Source organism: Salmo salar, chromosome ssa10, assembly GCF_905237065.1.
Source record: "Salmo salar chromosome ssa10, Ssal_v3.1, whole genome shotgun sequence".
Lineage (NCBI taxonomy): Eukaryota > Metazoa > Chordata > Actinopteri > Salmoniformes > Salmonidae > Salmo > Salmo salar.
In genome coordinates, this window is record NC_059451.1 from 87,858,211 (window position 1) to 87,882,846 (window position 24,636).

Sequence of the window (24,636 nt, forward strand, 5' to 3'; positions counted from 1 at the left end):
TGACCTTCTCCCATTCCTCCTCTGGATCATCCAGATGGTCATTGGCAAACTTCAGACGGGCCTGGACATGCGCTGGCTTGAGCAGGGGGACCTTGCGTGCACTGCAGGATTTTAATCCATGACGGCGTGTTACTAATGGTTTTCTTTGAGACTGTGGTCCCAGCTCTCTTCAGGTCATTGACCAGGTCCTGCCGTGTAGTTCTGGGCTGATCCCTCACCTTCCTCATGATCATTGATGCCCCACGAGGTGAGATCTTGCATGGAGCCCCAGACCGAGGGTGATTGACCGTCATCTTGAACTTCTTCCATTTTCTAATAATTGCACCAACAGTTGATGCCTTCTCACCAAGCTGCTTGCCTATTGTCCTGTAGCCCATCCCAGCCTTGTGCAGGTCTACAATTTTATCCCTGATGTCTTTACACAGCTCTCTGGTCTTGGCCATTGTGGAGAGGTTGGCGTCTGTTTGATTGAGTGTGTGGACAGGTGTCTTTTATACAGGTAACGAGTTCAAACAGGTGCAGTTAATACAGGTAATGAGTGGAGAACAGGAGGGCTTCTTAAAGAAAAACTCACAGGTCTGTGAGAGCCGGAATTCATACTGGTTGGTAGGTGATCAAATACTTGTCATGCAATAAAATGCATATTAATTACTTAAAAATCAAACAATGTGATTTTCTGGATTTTTGTTTTAGATTCCGTCTCTCACAGTTGAATTGTACCTATGAGAAAAATGACAGACCTCTACATGCTTTGTAAGTAGGAAAACCTGCAAAATCGGCAGTGTATCAAATACTTGTTCTCTCCACTGTGTATACATATATATATATGTTTTGCGGGTACTATTTAATGAAGCTGCCAGATGAGGACTTGTGAGGCGTCTGTTTCTCAAACTAGACACTATAAATATATATATATACACACACATATGTATGTGTATGTATATATATGTATGTATATGTGTATATATATATATATATACATATATGTACTGTATATGTGTGTGTGTGTGTGTGTGTGTGTGTGTGTGTATTTTGTACTGTGTACAAAACATTAGGAACACCTGCTCTTTCCATGACAGACTGACCAGGTTAATTCAGGTGAAAGCTATGATCTTTTATTGATGTCACTTGTTAAATTCACTTCAATCAGTGTAGATAAAGGGGAGGAGACATGTTAAAGAAATCATTTTAAACATGACAGGTGGAAGCTAAGTCCTAGTCAACCTCTCGCTCAGCAAAGATGGAGGAGAAAAGGACAGGATAATAGGAGAGGAGGCCACTATAGAATATTGAGATTCAGCCGGTATTATTTTCTGCTGTTGTTGGTGATTCCTGGATTACATTAGGAGAGGAGAGTGAACTACCTGATCGCTGTGTTTAGCTGCTTTTCATCAAAACCATTAAACCCCTGCAGCACTAACACCGTCAAAGCGTGATTCATAGAAACTGAAGAAACATTGTGGCTAATAGAGTTAAATCATTATAGAGCAGGTTTTAACATTTTTTTTTAACCTTAAGCAGTCGTTTATGTTTGTGCATGTGGCTGGAAGTGTGTGTGTGGGGTCTGTGTGTCTGCTTGTCCATGTGTGTGCGTGCATGTGTGGATTGGTTGGTTCTTCTATCCTTGTGGGGACCTAAAATCACGAGGACAAAGGCTATTTTAAGTTGAGGGTTAGGGAAAATAGGACTTTGAATGGAAATACGTTTTAGGTCCCCACGAGGATAGAACATAACGTGTGTGCATGCGTGTCTGTGTGGGTGTATTCACAGCAGCTCAGATGGCCACACTGTTCTCGATGCGGTTGGGTGACATGTAGTCGTAGGGCAGCTCCAGCTTCTTGTTCCTGTCTGTGATCTCATCAGAAATGGCCCTGAGCTCGGCCTGCACCTTCTCCACCAGCCTGCGAGGAGCGCCACTGCTGAACACAGGCTCACGATACTGACACAGAGGCACCTAGGAGAGGAAAGAGGGGATGGAGGTAAAAGACAAGATTTTAGCGGATAAGAGACAAGATTATGCAATCGCAACAAATAATCTGCTCTCAAATGAGTTGTCAGTACTTCAAATGCAAAGTCCATAGACCCACTCCAAAATACTTTGAGCCATCTACGACTCAGTGGGTTTTGTCCAATGTGTCCGGGCATACGCATTGCCACAGTCATACCCTGTATCTAGTTTTGTCCCATGGAATAAATATTGTGGATCTAAAATGTTTTTCCTCATTATCCTGCACTATTTGACCACCATTTTATTAATTTTGCAATCGCAACAAATAATCTGCTCAGACCCCAACCAAGGATTATCAAAAGCCATGCTATAAATTCTTGGACAACCCAAAGATTCCTAGATGCCCTTCCAGACTCCCTCCACCTACCCAAGGACATTGGAGTACAAAAATCAGTTAACCACCCAACTGAGGATCCAAATTTAACCTTGCGTAATACCCTAGATGCAGTCACACTTATAAAAACAAAAAACATTTGTCAAAGAAATTAGCTCCTTGGCAAATACCAGAGCCCGGATGCAAGTTCCCAGAATATTGGAACTGAAATGGTGCTCCACCAAACTGGAAGTCTTCCAACTAGCTTGGAAAGACATTACCGTGCAGTGTCTAAGAGCCCTCACTGCTGCTCGATCAGCCTACTTTACAATCGAATTGAGGAGAATAAAAATACAAAGTGTTTTTGATTCTGTCGCAAAGCTAACTAAAAAGGAGCATTCCACAATCTTCCTGTCTCGTCTTGCCTACCCTCATGCACGTGCGGTGGAGAAGATCTTCGTGGGCTATACTCAGCCTTGTCTCAGGGTAGTAAGTTCGTGGTCTGTTTATCTCTAGGTGTGTGTGGGGGCATGTGTTATATCCCACCCAAAGTGCACCCTCTACCCTCTGGGATTATTATTTGACCCTGCTGGCAATCTATGAACATTTGAACATCTTGAATAACGATCTGGCTTTAATGGCCACCCCTCAGAGCCTGGTTCCTCTCTAGGTTTCTTTCTAGGTTCCTGCCTTTCTAGGGAGTTTTACTTAGCCCCCGTGCTTCTACATCTGCATTACTTGCAGCTTGGGGTTTTAGGCTGGGTTTCTGTATAAGCACTTTGTGACATCTGCTGATGTAAAAAGGGCGTTATAAATAAATGAAATTGATGAAATACAGTATTTTTCTTCATCAATCTACACACAATAGCCCATAATGACGAAGCAAAAACAGATTCATAGAAATCTTTGCTAATTTATTAAATATAAAAAACGGAAATAACTTATTTAAGTATAAGTATTCAGTATAAGTATTCAGACCCTTTGCTATGAGACTTGAAATTGACCTCAGGACAATCCTGTTTCCATTGATCATCCTTGAAATGTTTCTACAACTTGATTGGAATCCACTGCTGGTAAATTCAATTGATTGGACATGATTTGGAAAGGCACACACCTGTCTATATAAGGTCTCATAGTTGACAATGCATGTCAGAGGGAAAAATACAATTTAATACATTTTAGAATAAGGCTGTAAAGTAACAAAATGTGGAAAAGGTCAAGGGGTCTGAATAATAGTAGGGGCAGAGTAATGAGGAGGCTGCAGGTGGAGTTGGCGTCCGGGAGGATGGAGAGACATCTTGTGATAAGAGACATAAGATGATATTGGAGAGGACTGGGTGAAGTTCAGAGTGATAGAGGGTATTTGGATCGTACATAGTCGGTATTGGGCTGGGACATCAGTCATCAGAAACTGTATGTGCGTGTCTTACGTAGTCGGCAGCGGGCTGGGACAGTAGGAACAGAGTGATGAGGAGGTTGCAGGTGGAGTTGACGTCAGGGAGGATGGAGAGAATCTCATCTTCCGTCAACATGCCTTTGGTCTGGGGAGGGGGGTGCGTCATGGAGGCTGGGCAGTTGGGCATCCACAGGTCAAAATCCACCTGGAGGGAACAAGAACGGGAATCGGTAACACTTAGTTTGTGTCACAAATGATACCATATTTCCTTTAGAGCACACTACTTTTGACCAGAGCCCGATTTGGACCTACGTACTGTATTGATTGATGGATACAGTTCATTGGTTAATCATGTTGATGGGTTAATTACCTGAGAGAAGTTGACAGCAGAGTGCAGCGCAGAGCAGCAGTATATTACCATGGTAACAAACTGAGAGAGTTCTGGTTTGGTTTGGAATGACTGTGGGCAACCTGAGGGAACCAGGAGGGGGAACAATGTAGTCAGTTAGTTATATAGTCAGTTAATTTCAGTTGACAATCAAAAAATGCACAGCCATAGACTTTGAGAAACCACTTCTCATGTATGCAGTAGGCGCTTCAATTAATCCCAAAGGTGTTTGATGGGGTTGAGGTCAGGGCTCTGTGCAGGCCAGTCAAGTTCTTCCACATCGATCTTGACAAACCATTTCTGTATGGACCTCATTTTGTGCACAGGGGAATTGTCATGCTGAAACAGGAAAAGGCCTTCCCCAAACTGTTGCCACAAAGTTGGTAGCACAGCATCGTCTTGAATGTTATTGTGTGCTGTAGCGTTAAGATTTCCCTTCACTTGAACTAAAGGGCCTAGCCCGAACCATGAAAAACAGCCCCAGACCATTTTTCCTCCTCCACCAAACTTTACAGTTGGCACTATGGTAGCGTTCTCCTGGCATCCGCAAAACCCAGACTCGTTCGTCAAATTGCCAGATGGTGAAGCGTGATTCATCATTCCACAGAATGCGTTTCCACTGCTCCAGAGTCCAATGGCGGTGAGCGTTTACACCACTCCAGCCGACGCTTGGCATTTCGCATTGTGATCTTAGGCTTGTGTGTGGCTGCCAAAAACATATCATGATGTTCCTGACAAACAGTTCTTGTGCTGATGTTGCTTACAAGAGGCAGTTTGGAACTCGGTAATGAGTGTTGCAACCAAGGACAGACTTTTACACGCTATACGCTTCAGCACTCGGCTGTCCTGCTCTGTGAGCTTATGTGGCCTACCACTTTGTGGCTGAGCCGTTGTTGCTCCTGGATGTTTCCACTTCACAATAACAGCACTTACAGTTGACTGGGCCAGCTCTACCAGGGCAGAAATGTGACTAACTGGCTTGTTGGAAAGGTTGCATCCTATGACGGTGCAACGTTGAAAGTCAGCTTTTCAGTAACGCCAGTCTACTGCCAATGTTTTCATATGGAGATTGCATGGTTGTGTGCTCGATTTTATACACCTGTCAGCAAGGGGTGTCGCTGAAATAGCCGAATCCCCTCATTTGAAGGGGTGTACACATACTTGTGTGTGTGTGTGTGTATGTATGCATATATATATATATATATATATATTTTAAATATATATAGTGTAAATTATTGAACAGTACCTTTTACTTTTTTATTGAACAGTAAGTTTCACATAGGATGTTATTGGTAGAACACACACACCGACCTGAGTGAGGGAGCTGTAGGAAGCCATGTGTGTAGATCTCAGTGATCCAGCTCTGCAGCTCAGAGTCCTGCTCCACATCCTGGTCTCCAAGGTAATACACATCCACCCAGCCACTCACAAATCTGCCACATCGTCACACAAAACACAACAGTAATGATGGTGCTTGTAAAAAGAAAGTGTGTTGTACGTGTGTGTACCTGTGCAGTTCGTGCCAGATTCTGAGAATTGATATCACAGTTGTAAATGAATTGTGTGCATGACTGTATTTCTGTGTGTGTGTGCGTGTAAGTGCATGTGTGTGTACCTGTGCAGTGCGTTCAACACTCGCAGTGCATCGTGTGCGTAGTAGCTGTGTGTGTGTGTGTGTGCGTGCCTGCCTGCCTGCGTGAATATGTGTACCTGTGCAGTGCGTTCCACACTCGCAGTGCGTCATGTGCATAGTAGCAGTGTTTGAGTGTGTGTATCCCTCTGTCCACCAGGTCGTCAGGGACACACAGGGAGCGGTAACGCAGACGCTCTGTGGCTCGAGACAACAGTACAGGCAACGCCTCCAGACCACAGCCTACGGCCTGACACACAACAGGAACATGCAATTTTGTGGTTATAAACTAGCAAAAGTTTATAGGCATATGCATAAGAAAAAGTGTGTACTAAAACATTGCAACTCACACAAACATTTCAAGACACACGATCATACCTTGTCAAACACGCCGTTGGCAGCCAGTAGAGAGGCCCTGGCTTGGATGTTGATCTGTAGTGAGGTTTTTATGTGAGGCATCAACAACTGCAACAATAATAATAATAATAACAACAACAGTCAGGTTCTGTCTCATGGCAGCTCTATAAATTTCAATTCCAACTGCAAGGTACTAGAGAAACAGATGTGAGCTCACGAGACTTCTGGATGGTTCAGGAGGTTAACTAAACTTTCACCTACGCAGCCTGGTCTATACGTAACAAGTAAACATAAATCCGGGACACTGAAATTAGTATGATAGGTTACGTTTGGTATGGTTATGTAGGATTGAAGGTTATTTAAGGCATAACGAAAGGAGGTCCATTCCAGCCATTACAATGAGCCTGTCCTCCTATAACTCCACCCACCAGCCTCCACTGTTCATAACATATCATACCTATTGCAAATTTGTAACATATTGTACTAAATGGAGGGAGAAATATTTACGTTTACTATGTTACATCTAAACATCCAGGTTGCAGCATGTTTCACCGACCTACTGAGTGGTGGTGTATTATTACAACTTTACCTGCTGTATTTACTATTTACCTGGTGTAGAGGGTGTACTTCTGGTAGCTGCCTGAGAGTGGCAGTGCAACACACCTCTCCCAGCAGGTGGGTTCTAAGGAAGTGAGAGGAAAGCTGGTGACACTGGAAGTCTGAGCAGCGCACCCAGGTCTTTGCCAACAGCCAATCAGGGCCAGGGTCAGAGGGCAGGAACACTGGGTTCTGAGGACCAGGGGCCTGCTGCAGCTGTGGGTATAATTAGTGGTATAATAGTTTCCGAATTATACATTTTTGTAGTAGCAGTAACAGTAGTAGTAGTAGTAGTAGTAGTAGAATCAAACTAGTAATAGCCTTCCCCTCTGGGTTAATAAAGTGGCTGTCTGCCTGTCAGTATGTACATTACCAGTCAAAAGTTTAGACACACCTACTCATTCCAGAGTTCTTCTTTATTTTTACTATTTTCTACGTTGTATAATAATAGTGAAGACATCAAAAAACTATGAAATAACACATGGAATCATGTAGTAACCAAAAAAGTGTTAAACAAATGAAAATATATTTTACATTTTAGATTCTTCAAAGTAGCCACCCTTTTCCTTGATGACAGCTTTGCACACTCTTGGCATTCTCTCAACCAACTTCATGAAGCAGTCACCTGGAATGCATTTCAGATGACAGGTGTGCCTTGTTAAAAGTTAATATGTGGAATTTCATTCCTTCTTAATGCGTTTGAGCCAATCAGTAGTGTTGTGACAAGGTAGGGGTGGTATACATAAGATAGCCCTATTTGGTAAAAGACCAAGTCCATGTTATGGCAAAAACAGCTCAAATAAGCAAAGAGAAACGACAGTCCATCATTACATTAAGACATGAAGGTCAGTCAATCCGGAAAATTTCAAGAACTTTGAAAGTTTCTTCAAGTGCAGTCGCAAAAGCCATCAAGTGCTATGATGAAACTAGCTCTCATGAGGACCGCCACAGGAAAGGAAGACCCAGAGTTACCTCTGCTTTTTCAATTTTTAAAGCTTTATTTAACTAGGCAAGTCAGTTAAGAACAAATTCTTATTTACAATGACTGCCTACCCCGGCCAAACCCTAACCTGAACGACTCTGGGCCAATTGTGCGACACCCTATGGGACTCCCAATCATGGCCGGTTGTGATACAGCCTGGAATCAAACCAGGGTCTGTAATTGATTCTACTACTACTGCTGCCTCTAGCACTGAGATGCAGTGCCTTAGACCGCTGCGCCACTCGGGAGCCCAAGACAGCTGCTGCAGAGGATAAGTTCATTAGAGTTACCAGCCTCAGAAGTTGCAGCCCAAATAAATGTAACGGACACATCTCTGTTCAGAGGAGACTGCGTGAATCAGGCCTTCATGGTAGAATTGCTGCAAAGAGACCACTACTAAAGGACACCAATATGAAAAAAACTTGCTTGGGCCAAGAAACACCAGCAATAGACAGACCGCTGGAGTCCAAATTTGACATTTTTGGTTCCAACTGCCGTGGCTTTGTGAGACTCAGTGTAGATGAACGGATGATCTCTGCATGTTCCCACCGTGAAGCGTGGGGTGCTTTGCTGGTGACACTGTCAGTGATTTATTTAGAATTCAAGGCACACTTAACCAGCATGGCTACTACAGCATTCTGCAGCGATACGCCATCCCATCTGGTTTGCGCTTTGTGAGACTTTCATTTGTTTTTCAACAGGACAATGACCCAACACACCTCCAGGCTATGTAAGGGCTATTTGACCAAGAAGGAGAGTGATGGAGTGCTGCATCAGAGGACCTGGTGTCCACAATCACCCTACCTCAACCCAATTGAGATGGTTTGGGATGAGTTGGGCCGCAGAGTGAAGGAAAAGCATCCAACAAGTGCTCAGCATATGAGGGAACTCCTTCAAGACCATTGGAAAAGCATTCCAGGTGAAGCTGGTTGAGAGAATGCCAAGAGTGTGCAAAGGTGTCATCAAAGCAAAGGGTAGCAACTTTGAAGAATCTAAAATACAACAAATATTTTGATTTGTTTAACACTTTTTTGATTACTACATGATTCCATATGTGTTATTTCATAGTTTTGATGTCTTCACTATTATTCTACAATGTAGAAAATAGTAAAAATAAAGAAAAACTCGGGAATTAGGTCTGTCCAAGACTTTATTGGACTGGACTCACTTGGATGGCGATGGGTTTGAGCTCCCCCTGCTGGTTGAGGTGCAGAAGGACTAGCGGGGCAGCGAGAAACTGCTGCTTCCCATTGATCACGTTGGCCGGGACACCTTCCAACATCTCGTAGTCCAGCAGGAAAATAGACCCTCTCTGCCGTGAACGCACAAAGGTGAAGTTTGAAGTTTCACACAGTGCAAACCCAACACACACCTGTGTGGTCCAGTGGTTGCTGCCGCTGACCCCGATACACGTATGCTAGAGTCAACATGTGTTCAAATACAGCCCACTGCCCTTTGACTGTCGACCTTTGACTGTCGCGTTCCATCTTTCCAGAGCTTTACAATCTCTTCAATAAAAGCTAAAAAAAAAAAAAAACACTCACCGGCAGACATAGACACACACACACACCTCTAGCTCCTGTTCCAGTGAGGATCCGTCAGGCAGGAAGGGGGAGAGAATGTCAGAGTTGATTGACAGGTTGGGAGGGAGGAGGCGTGTCTGTCGCACCATGAGAGGGTTACAGCCGTTCAAACACTGGTAGCCAAAGAACCAGTCCTCAGCCCAATGGGCCTGCACATACTCTTCAAGAGAGGGGGAGGGAGAGAAAAGAGAAGGAAATCAAGGGTTGGGGGGTTAAAGAGGGAGGACAGACAGTGAGAATTGTGTGTGTGTGTGTGTGTGTGTGTGTGTGTGTGTGTGTGTGTGTGTGTGTCATACTAGCGACAGTATTCTGGCTCCCATTGTGGCTGAACATGGTCTCCAGCTCAGTAAAGCTACTCCAGGATTCAGATCTCTCAGCAAAACCCCTTAGATACTGCAGATTGATGCCTGGGCTGAGAGGACAAATACAATGTGAAGGGGAAGACACAAATGTTGAGGTGAGGACAAACAGAATGTGGAGGGCAGACAGAATGTGGAGGGCAGACAGAATGTGGAGGGCAAAGGGCTGACCTCTGGCGTGTGTAGCTGAGGTTAGGTCCCAGTTCCTTCAGACTGGTCATGTCCACACAGTGAGGGACCCCCTCAGCAAATGTACGCCACCTACAGGGCAGACCACCATGACATCAAACTATTGGTACTAAAGGCAAACTCACTTGACTCGTGTAAGAGCGGCTTTGTGTGAATGAGCCTTAATGTTCTACCTTCACACCTCCTCCTCCTCCTCCATAATGCTAACACCGGTTTTAGAACTTTATTAACGCTAAACCCAGTGAGCACCGACTGACACAGGAATTCCATGGATTTTGAAAAGTGGGGCGGCAGGTAGCCTAGTGGTTAGAGTGTTGGGCCAGTAACTGAAAGGTTGCTGGATTGAATCCCTGAGCTGACAAGGTAAAAATCTGTTGTCCTGCCCCTGAACAAGGCAGTTAACCTACTGCTCATCGATAGGCCGTCATTGTAAATAAGAATTGGTTCTTAACTGACTTGCCTAGTTAAAAAAAGTTTTAAAAAAATGTGGTTGAACTTTGGTCAGTATGCCCTGGCATTGATTTCAACATCCACAGTAATTTTTGGTCAGGTCCAGACCGGCCTTGATTTGGCCCTAACTTGGTTCAGATGTGATCTGGTCCAGACCAGGCTTGATTTGGCCCCCCAAAAAATCAGATGTGGTCTGGTTCAGACCAGCCTTGATTTGACTCAAAGAAAAATCAGATTTGGTCCGGTCTGGACCAGCCTTGATTTGGACAAAAATTTGTTCAAATCAAGACTTATCCCACTGAGCACACCACACGTAATTTCAACATGGAAATGTGGGTAATATTTGACTGAGACGTTGATCAATGACATTTCAACCTTTATTCACCCACTCAAAAAGGACAGCCAGAAGTTTGTTATCACTATGCTTTCAACCATCTAAAGCACAACCAAATTCCAATGGAAAACTATGTCTGATCTTTAGTTTAGTTGTCATCTGAATGTGTTGTTATTGCCTTTCAACCATTTAAAAGCACAACATACAATGTCAGATATTTTGTATTTATACAACAACTTAATGTGTTATCACTTGCAGTTGAAATTACATTAAAAGTGCATAGCACAAGTGATCAATGCTGTTCGAGATACTGTGTAGATTATTATAACATTTGTGAATATTTCCACAGGACTGTGCACGCTATGTTGAACATGCACACTTTCTACGATTACATAAGAAGACATTTATAGTAAAGTAACCTCAATGTACAGTGCATTCAGAATGTATTCAGACCTCCTGACTTTTTACATTACAGCCTTATTCTAAAATTGATTAAATCATTTCCCCCCCGATCATTCTACACACAACACCCCATAATGACCAAGCGAAAACAGGTTTAGATTTTTAGCAAATTTATAAAAAATAAAAAACAGAAATACCTTATTTACATAAGTATTCAGACCCTTTGCCATGACACTTGAAATTGAGCTCAAGTGCATCCTGTTTCCATTGATCATACTTGAGATGTTTCTACAATTTGATTGGAGTCCACCTTTGGTAAATTCAATTGATTGGACATCATTTGGAAAGGCACACACCTGTCTATATAAGGTCCCACAGTTGACAGTGCAAAAACCAAGCCATGAGGTCGAAGGAATTGTTCGTAGAGTGCGAGACAGGATTGTGTCAGGGAGGTGAGCAAGAACCAGATGGTCAATCTGACAGAGCTCCAGAGTTCCTCTGAACCTTCCAGAAGGACAACCATCTCTGCAGCACTCCACCAATCATGCCTTTATGGTAGAGTGGCCAGACGGAAGCCACTCCTCAGTAAAAGGCATATGACAGCCCGCTTGTAGTTTGCCAAAAGGCACTCTCAGACCATGAGAAACAAGATTCTCTGGTCTGATGAAATCAAGACTGAACTCTTTGGCCTGCCAAGCTTGTAGCGTCATACGCAAGAAGACTCGAGGCTGTAATCTCTGTCAAAGGTGTTTCAACAAAGTACTGAGTAAAGGGTCTGAATACTTTTTATTTTTTAACAAATTTGCAAAAATTCCAAAAATGTGTTTTTGCTTTGTCATTATGGGGTATTGTGTGTAGATTGATGAGTGAAAAAAACAATTTAATCAATTTTAGAATAAGGCTGTAAAATAAGAATATGTTGAAAAAGTCAAACGGTCTGAATACTTTCCGAATGCACTGTAAATACTGTATGTCTGGGTTTGACTAGAGTTTTGATCAGCATGAACATTAAAATCTGATGCAATCTGAGCCTGATGAGCCATATATTAAATACATTTTATGAGCCCTACATTAACGACATTTAAAGAGCACAAGCCCAAAAATGCCCAAATGAATGTGCCATTATCCAATACATATACTGTATGATATAGGCTACTGTACATTACACAAGACAGAAAAATATAAAAGTCCATAGATGTAGCTAGCTATATGCTCTCTTAGGTAAATACATGAAACTAGCTCCAGTAGGCTAATATTTTTTTGTGTGAACTGTATTACGGTGCTCTATTGTATTATACTGTATTATATGGACTGGAATTATGCACAGTGGCAACCCGCCATTCACTGCAGAGCCCCACCTGTTTGGAGCCCCACATGTTTGTTACCTGTTTTGCATGCTATTTTGGCAATAATACGTGTCACTAAGTTTGCAAACAATGTAAAACATGGTCTCCTTTTTTGTTTTGTTGAGTAAGGCAGCTCCAAAATGCAGGTGTTTCAGCCTAGCTCAGTGCTGTCTATGGTGGTGGGTCAGCCAGCAGAAAATATGTGTGTGTAGGGGTTGGTAATGTTCTCTAGTTGCGTCGTGATTGGCTCAGTGTTCTGTCACTCATGAGTCACTACGTCGCCGCAAAATCTATGGGGAGAGCTCGAAAATTCAAGCCGCTTGGGTGCTGCCATAGATTTACATTTGAAGTGCACATCCAAGAATGCTCAAGGTCATTGGCCACAGATAAAATGATGGCATATCACATTATATCTACCATAGCTTTGATTGGACTGTTCATGTCAGCATCATACTTTCAAAATCTTAGCTAGCAAGCTAGCAGTCATCATCATGAATCAAGTCGACAATCTACTGGCAAATCATTTTCAATCCTTGTCATATGAAGATAAATTATAGATAAAAGCTATTCATGCTCATCGACCATTTGACAGAAACATTACACAACAAGTTGGAAATCGCAATTCAACAATGAGTGGTTTGGAAGGAATCAGTGGCTAATTACAAGCATTGCAAAGCAATCACTAGCCTTCTATTCAATTGAGTGGGTGTGTGGTCCAAGTCTGGGTTTAAGGGTCTCTTTTCCAAGATTAAAAGGATAAACATTCCAAATTGCCCATGCTGTCAATCCAGCATGACTTCTGCCGTGCTCAAAACAACTGGAAGCTCGGAACTGGGAAATTTCAGACTTCAGGGAGTTCAAGACAACTGAGAACTCTGAAAAAACCGAGCCCCGACTGGGAAAATACGTTTTGAACAGTCATCCAACTAGGAATTGCAAGTCGGGAACTCGGGCCTCTTTCTAGAGCTCCGACCTGAAGATCACTGACATCATGATTCAACCTTGTTTTTTTCAGAGGTCCCAGTTGTCTTCAAATCATCCTAAATGCAGAGAATGCCAGACTTTGATGACAAAGTTTGATGACAAAATTTGCCTACAAGAAGGACTGCCGTGCCACCTTCCTGTTAAAGTGAGCACAGCACAACAAGGTGAGTCCAAACATTTCTTGTATGCTGCTGCAGAAATTATGTAATATGCCAGAGAGATATGCATATTGTCTGTAGCTAAGAAAGTAATACTAAGTGTATGTTGTGTAGTAAGCTGTTAGTAGCCTATGTGCTTCACCCTAATAATTTGGTCCCTTTCCCCCTCATAACTTAGCCTACTGTTCTGACTTGGTGGTGCACATGAAGCCTATAACCTGTTTTAGAGAAATGTCAACATTGAATATTGTAAGAGCTTTCATTGTCTGCTTATATGCGCCCTTTATTTATCCTACAGTTCTGACTTGATGTACTGGGAGAATACTGTAAGAACGGTCCATGTTCTGAATACTGTTGCTGTACATTTCAAAAGTGCTGAACAAGTAGTTATATTGACTACGTCCGTCCTAGCTCGGTCATTAATGTCTTAATTGAAATTACGGATTGCCTCTTATCCGCTCGTCGTTCCCTTATGCTATAGTTTGTACATCTCAATTGTCGGAAGAAACCACATTTGTTTTAGCAAGTCAGCCATAATGAACTGTTCTGCTGCCAGACAAGTCTCTGCTGATAGCCAGGTGTAGCGGTGGTAAGAAGTCACACCATGGTGCTGGAAAGAAAGCTCTGCTGTTGGGACAGCTTTATGTAGGCTCTAAACATTTGTGGGCACCGTTTGTCACCGCTATAGTGCAATTAATGCATTGTTTAGTGTTGTGTTGTGTAGTGGCTTTGCTGGCATGCATCTAAAAAAAATGTGGGGACTTTTCCCCACCAAGATTTACATGCTAAAATTGCCACTAATTAAGGACATCGCTCAAACCATGAACCATGAAAACGCAGAAGAGAACATGTGATTCTGGTGAAGCGCATGTGGCTAGCAAATATGATTAGAACTTTGAAATATAATAGAGCCTATTGTATAATTAGTAAGCTGACAGTGCATTTGGAAAGTATTCAGACCCCTTGACTTTTTCCACATTTTGCTATGTTACAGCCTTGTTCTAAAATTGATTAAATTGTTTTTTCCCTCATCAATCTACACACAATACCTCATAATGACAAAGCAAAAACAGTTCTTTAGAGATTTTTGCAAATGTATATAAAAAAATAAAAATAAAATGGAAATATATGTCACGACTTCTACCGAAGTCGATGCCCCTCCTTGTTCGAGTGGTGCTCGGCGGTCGACGTCACCGGTCTTCTAGCTATCACTGATCCATATTTCATTATCCATTGGTTTTGTCTTGTTTCTTTTCACACCTGGTTCCAATCCCATTCATTACCTGTTGTGTATTTAACCCTCTGTTTCCCCTCATGTCCTTGTCCGAGATTGTTTTGTGTTATTGTGTTCGTGTTGGTTATTTTAGGTGTGCGACGGGTATGTGTACCCATTTAGATTTTTATGTATTTCTATTGTTGGAGTTTGTTTTAAAGTTATTAAAATACTCTGCGTATATGAAGTTTGTTTCTCCTGCGCCTGACTTCCTTGCCACCTACACACACGACATTGACAATATAACATTTACAAAAGTATTCAGAGCCTTTACTCAGTATTTTGTCGAAGCGCCTATGGCAGTGATTACAGCCTCGAGTCTTCTTTTTTTAATTTTTTTATTTCACCTTTATTTAACCAGGTAGGCAAGTTGAGAACAAGTTCTCATTTACAACTGCGACCTGGCCAAGATAAAGCAAAGCAGTTCGACACATACAACAACACAGAGTTACACATGGAGTAAAACAAACATAGTCAATAATACAGTAGAAAAATAAGTCTATATACAATGTGAGCAAATGAGGTGAGATAAGGGAGGTAAAGGCAATAAATAGGCCATGGTGGCGAAGTAAATACAATATAGCAAGTAAAACACTGGAATGGTAGATTTGCAGTGGATGAATGTGCAAAGTAGAAATACCGGGGTGAAAAGGAGCAAAATAAATAAATACAGTAGGGGAAGAGGTAGTTGTTTGGGCTAATTATAGATGGGCTATATACAGGTGCAGTAATCTATGAGCTGCTCTGACAGATGGTGCTTAAAGCTAGTGAGGGAGATAAGTGTTTCCAGTTTCAGAGATTTTTGTAGTTCGTTCCAGTCATTGGCAGCAGGGAACTGGAAGGAGAGGCGGCCAAAGGATGAATTGGCTTTGGGGGTGACCAGTGAGATATACGTGCTGGAGCACGTACTACGGGTGGGTGCTGCTATGGTGACCAGCGAGCTGAGATAAGGGGGGACTTTACCTAGCAGGGTCTTGTAGATGACCTGGAGCCAGTGGGTTTGGCGACGAGTATGAAACGAGGGCCAGGCAACGAGAGTGTACAGGTCGCAGTGGTGGGTAGTATATGGGGCTTTGGTGACAAAACGGATGGCAATGTGACAGACTGCATCCAATTTATTGAGTAGGGTATTGGAGGCTATTTTGTAAATGACATCGCCAAAGTCGAGGATCGGTAGGATGGTCAGTTTTACGAGGGTATGTTTGGCAGCATGAGTGAAGGATGCTTTGTTGCGAAATAGGAAGCCAATTCTAGATTTAACTTTGGATTGGAGATGTTTGATGTGAGTCTGGAAGGAGAGTTTACAGTCTAGCCAGACACCTAGGTATTTGTAGTTGTCCACATATTCTAAGTCAGAACCGTCCAGAGTAGTGATGCTGGACGGGCGGGCAGGTGCAGGCAGCAATCGGTTGAAGAGCATGCATTTAGTTTTACTTAAGTAGTTGGTGAACCAGGCGAGGCAATCATTTGAGAAACCAAGGCTGTTGAGTCTGCCGATGAGGATGTTGTGATTGACGGAGTTGAAAGCCTTGGCCAGGTCAAGTGAATACGGCTGCACAGTATTGTTTCTTATCGATGGCAGTTAAGATATCGTTTAGGACCTTGAGCGTGGCTGAGGTGCACCCATGACCAGCTCTGAAACCAGACTGCATAGCGAAGAAGGTACGGTGGGATTCAAAATGGTCGGTAATCTGTTTGTTAACTTGGCTTTCGAAGACCTTAGAAAGGCAGGGTAGGATAGATATAGGTCTGTAGCAGTTTGGGTCAAGGGTGTCCCCCCCTTTAAAGAGGGGGATGACCGCAGCTGCTTTCCAATCTTTGGGAATCTCAGACGACACAAAAGAGAGGTTGAACAGGCTAGTAATAGGGGTTGCAACAATTCCGGCAGATAATTTTAGAAAGAAAGGGTCCAGACTGTCTAACCCGGCTGATTTGTAGGGGTCCAGATTTTGCAGCTCTTTCAGAACATCAGCTGACTGGATTTGGGAGAAGGAGAAATGGGGAAGGCTTGGGCGAGTTGCTGTAGGGGGTACAGTGCTGTTGACCGGGGTAGGGGTAGCCAGGTGGAAAGCATGGTCAGCCGTAAAAAAATGCTTATTGAAATTCTCAATTATAGTGGATTTATCCGTGGTGATAGAGTTTCCTATCCTCAGTGCAGTGGGTAGTTGGGAGGAGGTGCTCTTATTCTCCATGGACTTTACAGTGTCCCAGAACTTTTTTGAGTTTGTGTTGAAGGAAGCAAATTTCTGCTTGAAAAAGCTAGCCTTGGCTTTTCTAACTGCCTGTGTGTATTGGTTTCTCCCTGAAAAGTTGCATATCACGGGGGCTGTTCGATGCTAATGCAGAACGCCACAGGATGTTTTTGTGTTGGTTAAGGGCAGTCAGGTCTGGAGAGAACCAAGGGCTATATCTGTTCCTGGTTCTAAATTTCTTGAATGGGGCATGCTTATTTAACAAAGTGAGGAAGGCATTTAAAAAAATAACCAGGCATTCTCTACTGACGGGATGAGGTCAATATCCTTCCAGGATACCCGGGCCAGGTCGATTAGAAAGGCCTGCTCGCTGAAATGTTTCAGGGAATGTTTGACAGTGATGAGTGGAGGTTGTTTGACCGCTGACCCATTACGGATGCAGGCAATGAGGCAGTGATCGCTGAGATCTTGGTTGAAAACAGCAGACGTGTATTTAGAGGGCAAGTTGGTTAGGATGATATCTATGAGGGTGCCCGTGTTTACGGCTTTGGGGTTGTACCTGGTAGGTTCATTGATAATTTGTGTGAGATTGAGAGCATCAAGCTTAGATTGTAGGATGGCTGGGGTGTTAAGCATGTCCCAGTTTAGGTCACCTAGCAGCACGAGCTCTGAAGAAAGATGGGGGGCAATCAGTTCACATATGGTGTCCAGAGCACAGCTGGGGGCAGAGGGTGATCTATAGCAAGCGGCAACGGTGAGAGACTTGTTTTTAGAGAGGTGGATTTTTAAAAGTAGAAGTTCAAATTGTTTGGGTACAGACCTGGATAGTAGGACATTCCTCTGCAGGCTATCTCTGCAGTAGATTGCAACACCGCCCCCTTTGGTCGTTCTATCTTGTCTGAAAATGTTGTAGTTAGGGATGGAGATTTCAGAGTTTTTGGTGGTCTTCCTAAGCCAGGATTCAGACACGGCTAGGACATCCGGGTTGGCGGAGTGTGCTAAGGCAGTGAATAAAACAAACTTAGGGAGGAGGCTTCTAATGTTATCATGAAACCAAGACTATTAAGGTTACAGAAGTCATCAAAAGAGAGCGCCTGGGGAATAGGAGTGGAGCAAGGCACTGCAGGGCCTGGATTCACCTCTACATCGCCAGAGGAGCAGAGGAGGAGTAGGATAAGGGTATGGCTAAAAGCTAAGAGAATTGGTCGTCTAGGACGTCCGGAAAAGAGCGTAAAAGGAGCAGGTTTCTGGGGGCGATAAAATAGCTTCAAGGTATAATGTACAGACAAAGGTATGGTAGGATGTGAATACAGTAAGGTAAACCTAGGCATTGAGTGATGATGAGAGAGATATTGTCTCTAGAAACATCATTGAAACCAGGTGATGTCATCGCATGTCTGGGTGGGGGAACTGAAAGGTTGGATAAGGTCTAATGAGCAGGGCTAGAGGCTCTACAGTGAAAAAAGCCAATAAACACTAACCAGAACAGCAATGGACAAGGCATATTGACATTAAGGAGAGGTATGCTTAGCCGAGTGATCATAAGGGTCCAGTGAGTAGTGAGGTTGGTTAGGGTCACGGCGATTCAGACAGCTAGCCAGGCCATGGGTAGCAAGCTGGCAGTAGATGGAGGTCTGTTTTTAGCCACCTCGTGCGTTTCCGTTGGTAGATTAGTGGGGTTCCGTGTGGTAGAGGGCACCAATCCAATTGGCAAAATAGTTATAGTTATAGTGGCCTGAGAAAATTGTCCGATAGACCGATTCAGATAGCAGCCGATATGCTCAAAACAGCTAACGATTAGCAGGCCGCAGTTAGCAGATGGGCGTTCAGGTTACGTCGCGACGGAGGGGCCAGTTGGATAAATCCCTCGGGCAGATGACGTCGGTAGACCAGTCGTGAAGGCCCGGTGGGGCTCCGCATCGGCAGTAAAACGGGTCGGGATAGGTGATTGTAGCCCAGGAGTGGCTGATGGAACTCTTCAGCTGGCTAGGTCTGGAATAATTGGAGTTTGCTCCAGGACCGACGTTAGCCAATAGTCACTCGGATAGCAGCTAGCTAGCTGCAAGATCCAGGTGTAAATGTCCGGAGCTTGCGGTAGAAATCCGGGGATATGGAGAGAAAGTAGGTCCGGTATGCTCTGGTCTGAGTCGCGTTGTACAAAACCGCCGATACCTTTTCGAACTAAAGGATAGCTGATGACCGCCAACCATGGGTTAGCTGAATTCTTGGTTATGACGCCAAAAGCTTGGCACACCTCTATTTGGGTAGTTTCTCTAATTCTTCTCTGCAGATCCTCTCAAGCTCTGTCAGGTTGGATGGGGAATGTCGCTGCAAAGGTATTTTCAGGTCTCTCCAGTGAAAAAGTTACCATAATGAGATGGTAGGTCTACATGCATTGTGAACTGTGCTCCATACTGAGATGGGCGGTCTGATTCATCATGCAGAAGCAGTAGAGAAGCCAGATTTAGACATCGCATATAATTTAACAGTTCCATTTCCAGCCATGCTGATAATATAAATAATGTATTATAATTTACCATTTTAGCCAAGAATGTTAAAAAGAATGAATGTGAAAATATTGTACAATCCAGGTGTGCTAAGCTCTAAGAGACTTACCCTGAAAGACTCAGGGGTGTGAATACTTATGTAAATGAGACATTTCTGTATTTCATTTTCAATAAATTTGCCAACATTTCTAAAAACATGTTTTCACTTTGTCCTTATGTATTGTGTGTAGATGGATAAGAACAAATATCTATTTAATACATTTTTAATTCAGGCTGTAACACAACAACATGTTGAATAAGTCAAGGGGTATGAATACTTTCTGAAGGCGCTGTAAGTGACAGATGGGAGCGATCTCCCTTTTTCTGTTTTAATTGGAAATATACGTTTTGAATGTGCCAATGCTTTCTTTATTGACATGTAGGTGTAAGATAAATTATGTACGGTTGAAATTTGTCCATAGAAACAACTACCCAAAGAATAATTTTCAATGTGGTGACTTCAACATCGGTAAAATATCTATTTTCAACATCCGTAAGTTTTATCAACGTCCATATGATACGTATTTTCAACGTCTTTCCAAATCCTTTTTCTCACTGGGAAGTGCCTGGTGGTAGAGTTAGGAGATGTGTTGACAGCGAGCGAAGGAGATGTGTTGGAGAGAAAAGATGATACGAGGAGTGTAGTGTATAGTAAGAGGACGTTTGTTGTGGTTTAGTTGCGATACCTGATGTGCTGCTGTTTAGTGTGCAGATCTTTGAGTCTGTGGTCCTTCAGTGTTTGCACAGTCTCTGAGTTCAACAGACACACTGAGAGAGAGAGAGAGAGAGAGAGAGAGAAAAAGAGGATATATGATATGATTCAAATATGAAGGCTACACCACTTCCTCTTTCCATGGTAACGTTATAGTATGTAGTTCTCACAAATTGCCTAGTTCATCAGTGTGACAGAAGAGCTCTTACTCACACTTCCTGTAATATGGGGTATGACCATGTGACATTTTTTTTTTCATGTTAAAAATGTTAATTTATAAAACACTCTCACAGTCTCCATTCCGTAGCTCCACGTCACCATCTACAGACCGGAGCCACCTGCTACAAGGGAAGTGCTCTGCCCCTTGGTGCTGTAGCCCCGCCCCTTCCTCCTGTCTGTCGCACAGCCTCCGGACCTCCACCCCCCTGCAGTGCCAGTCCAGGTCCGGGAAACCCGTCCGAGCCTCCAACCGTAGCCGGACCAGAACTACTCGACCCAGTGCCACCTCTGACCACACCCTGACCACACAGGCCTGGAACAGGGATAATGGGGGAAAAAAACTTTATGTAAAGCACTTTGAAATTGGGTGAAAAGCTATCTAAAATGAAATAATGTTTTATTAGACAACACAAACTGCAGGTTAATATACTGACAGAGAGAGAGGGGGGAGAGAGAGAAAGAGGAGAAAGAGCGAAAGGGCAAGGGGGAGCAAGAGAGAGATGGGGAGCGAGAGAAAGATAGAGGGGAGCAAGGGAGACAGAAAGAACTCACTGTTCCAGGTAGGAGGTGGTGCTGGTTGGCCCCGGCGTTCACTGAGATGGGCGGGGTTTCGCCACCCTCTGAGCCAATCAGAGTGAGCCGTAGGATGCTGTATGTTCCAGAGGTGGGGGCTGGTAAGGTATGGACGATCACCTGAAATTCCTCCATGGCACTGACAGACGGACACGGACGGACACACACACACACAAACAAAACCATGTATTTGCATGCACTGAGGAGAGCGGCACTCTTCTGTGTTCGATATTTGAATTGGAAATCATCAGGCCATTGCTGCATCTTGTTCATGACTTGTCAACCATGCTGACTTGACATATCACTACCGTACAATACACAATGTGCTGTACAAAAAACGGCTAAATGCACATTCAATTCAATGATAGGCTTTGATCACATTGATACCATAATAACAGTCCTTGTTATGAATAGGCCTATTTTACAGTTTTACAATTCATCATAAGTGGTTATGGTAAGTAAATATGTAAAGGTGAACTATGCAGAAATTGCCCAATTTCAGTTTATGTGACAAAATAAGAAATGTATAGTGTAGAAAGTCATTGTACGATCTAAATAGCTGTGACATCTTTTCAATGACCCCAAATATTGTATTTTCAACTTTTGAAGCTGAAAGTAAAAGATGCAAAAATGAAACTTAAGAATGGGAACCGATTTAAGGCTTCTTAGACTTGCTTTCAATGAGAATTACATTTCTAACTCAGATTTCTATGTGAATTTGTTCTGGTCACCCAAAAAGTTACATATTTCAGCTTTCATTTAACCTATGTATACTTATCATGACTCAATCAACAGTGCAAAGTTGCCTAATAACCCGTGATTAAGCTCTATTCTCTAAGGGAAACTGAATAATAAGAGAGACACTTACCTACTGTTTTCCTATGAAGAACACAAACACAGCATACTGCAACTGCCAGTGTGTTCCTTTTCGAAAGACACTTGTTGGTCTCATAGACTAGACGTAACATAGTAAACGAAAATCCGGGACATTCAAATTAGTATGATACTGAATGTTACATTTGGTATTGGTATGGTTACATAAGACAGAAGGTTAGTTGAGGCAAAAACAAAAGGAGGGTAGTTGGTCGGGGTGGATGGTAGGGCATATAATGCGAATGTCTAGTGACACAAAGGTTGCGTGTTCGAATCTCATCGCTAATTAGCAACTTTTCAACTACTTACTACTTTTTAGCTACTTTGCAACTACTTAGCATGTTAGCTAACCCTTCACTTAACCCTAACCTTAACCCTTTTAGCTAAACCTTCCCCTAGCCCTTTAACCTAACTCCTAATCTTAACCCTAACCCCATAGCCTAGCTAATGTTATCCAAATTGGAATTTATAACACATCATACATTTTGCAAATTCGTAACATATTGTACATTTTGCAAATTCGTAACATATTGTACATTTTGCAAATTTGTAACATATTGTACGTTTTAAACATTTTTAATAAATCATATTAATTGTAATTTGTAACATATCATACGAATTGGATGATGGACATCCACAAATTAATACATACCATACGAAACATAACATGCTAAATGGAGTGTCTCTGGTTTAAGTACAAAATAATACAAAATGCTCTGAGACCAGGTTGCTTGCATTCATCCAACCCAATGTGTGGGTGGATCTTGTGCTTGCTTCCTTCCTGGTCTGTCACTATTAGCCTAGGCTACTACTCATTATCAGTCATCAGATATAGGCCTGCTATCTGTTTACACAATCTTATACATTAATTTGCATACCTCCTTTTGCTTAGGGCATGAATTCATGTTTCTCGGTAAGCAGACTGGTCTAGTAGCCTATTTGTTTATTATGAGCTCAGGGTAGGAAGGTAGGCGTAGCATTCAATGTAAGACTATTTGTCAATTAATAGCTGACCAATTTCTCATTTACTGTTGTCTTATAAAAGAAGCCATAACATGTCATAAGACTTCATATTTCCGTTATCTGCCTACATATTTTTGTTGTGACGAATACGTTTCCATTCTAGAATATGTACAGAGCATTCAGAAAGTATTCAGACACCTCGACTTTTTCCATATTTTGTTACGTTACAACCTTATTCTAAAATTGATTAAATTGTTTTTTTCCCCTTCAATCTACACACAATTCCCCATAATGGACAAAGCAAAAACAGGTTTTTAGAAATGTTTGCAAATATATATAAAAAAACAACAGAAATATCATGTTTACATAAGTATTCAGACCCTTTACTTTGGCAGCGATTACAGCCTCGAGACTTCTTGGGTATGCCGTTACAAGCTTGGCACACCTGTTTGGGGAGTTTCTCCCATTCTTCTCTGCAGATCCTCTCAAGCGCTGTTAGGTTGGATGGGGAGTGTCGCTGCACAGCTATTTTCAGGTCTCTCCAAAGAGGTTCATTCGCGTTCAAGTCTGGGCTCTAACTGGGCCACTCAAGGACATTCAGAGACTTGTCCCGAAGCCAGTGGCAGAAAAAGTATTCAATTGTCATAGAGTAAAAGTAAAGATACCTTAATAGAAAAGGACTCAAGTAAAAGTGAAAGTCACCAAATAAAATACTACTTGCGTAAAAGTATTTGGTTTTAAATGTACTTAAGTATCAAAAGTAAAAGAATAAACCATTTCAAATTCCTTATATTAAGCAAAACCAGACAGCACAATTTTATTGATGGATAGCCAGGGGAACACTCCAACATAATTTACAAACGAAGCATTTGTTTAATGAGTCCACCAGATCAGAGGCAGTAGGGATGACCAGGGATGTTCTGATAAGTGTGTGAATCGGATCATTTTCCTGTCAAAATGTAACGAGTACCTTTGGGTGTCAGCGAAAATGTATGGAGTAAAAAAAAAAAAAAATCTTTAGGAACGTAGTGAAGTAAAAGTTGGCACAAATATACATAGTAAAGTGCAGATACCCCCAAAAAAACGACATTGGTGGTGTTATGGAAATTCACTCAGACCTGGAGAGGTCACAGTCAAACTTAGATGCATAAGTACTGGTCTGAAGTGAGCTCCTTACATAGACCCTTATATACTGCTATCTAAACGTGCTTCATTGGATCGGTTCACACATGTGACTGGCTCCGTCTATCTTAAAGAACATATTCTGGGCGTTCTGCCAGCTGTTCCTCCGGAGGGGGCCCTCCCCCTCCTCTCTAGACCAGACAGACAGGAACCTAGGATTGTTTATGACACCAAACATAAGATGCAAAGTAAATTTCATCCTTTTATCACTCGTGCGATAACAATAATCACATTTTAAAGTAAACATTTAGATTTTAGCTTCTATCAAAAAGGAGGTTCTAGAAAATTATATCACTATAATAAATCATAAAGCTAAAACCCACAATCTGTAAGGACCGACGCTGGAGTAGAGAAGCAGGTACGGGGAGTCAAACATTTAATCAGGAACAGACATGAAACAGCATCAGCACACGGGTATACAAGGACATAAGACAATCAATGCTGAAGCGGGGAACAGACAGATATAGGGGAGGTAATGAGGGGATTGAGTCCAGGTGAGTCCAATAGTCGATGATGCGCGTGATGGGGGAAGACAGGTGTGCGTAATGCTGGGGAGCCGTTATAACCAACGGTGAATGAGTATATTAAAAAAGAATACACACACACGCACACACACACACACGGGAT

The 24,636-nt window shown here is 42.6% G+C and overlaps 1 protein-coding gene across 2 annotated transcripts; it reads right to left on the minus strand.

Moving 5' to 3' along the window:
- Positions 1-1,093: 1,093 nt before the first annotated feature.
- Positions 1,094-21,955, minus strand: zgc:152891 (polyunsaturated fatty acid lipoxygenase ALOX15B). Of its 2 annotated transcripts, none has more exons than XM_014124183.2 (15): positions 21,860-21,955; positions 20,971-21,130; positions 20,491-20,731; positions 20,174-20,255; positions 9,785-9,874; positions 9,551-9,666; positions 9,242-9,414; positions 8,840-8,983; positions 6,702-6,905; positions 6,114-6,167; positions 5,816-5,985; positions 5,417-5,538; positions 4,088-4,188; positions 3,752-3,922; positions 1,094-1,954 (listed from the first exon to the last, which is right to left on the minus strand). In XM_014124183.2, exons 2-15 carry the CDS (start codon positions 21,124-21,126, stop codon positions 1,775-1,777), a joined length of 2,004 nt encoding a protein of 667 aa, XP_013979658.2. In that variant the 5' UTR covers positions 21,127-21,130; positions 21,860-21,955; the 3' UTR covers positions 1,094-1,774. The 2 variants fall into 2 exon arrangements, with proteins under 2 accessions (XP_013979658.2, XP_013979659.1); XM_014124184.2 differs by having other exon boundaries at positions 6,114-6,200; positions 21,860-21,954.
- Positions 21,956-24,636: the final 2,681 nt, after the last annotated feature.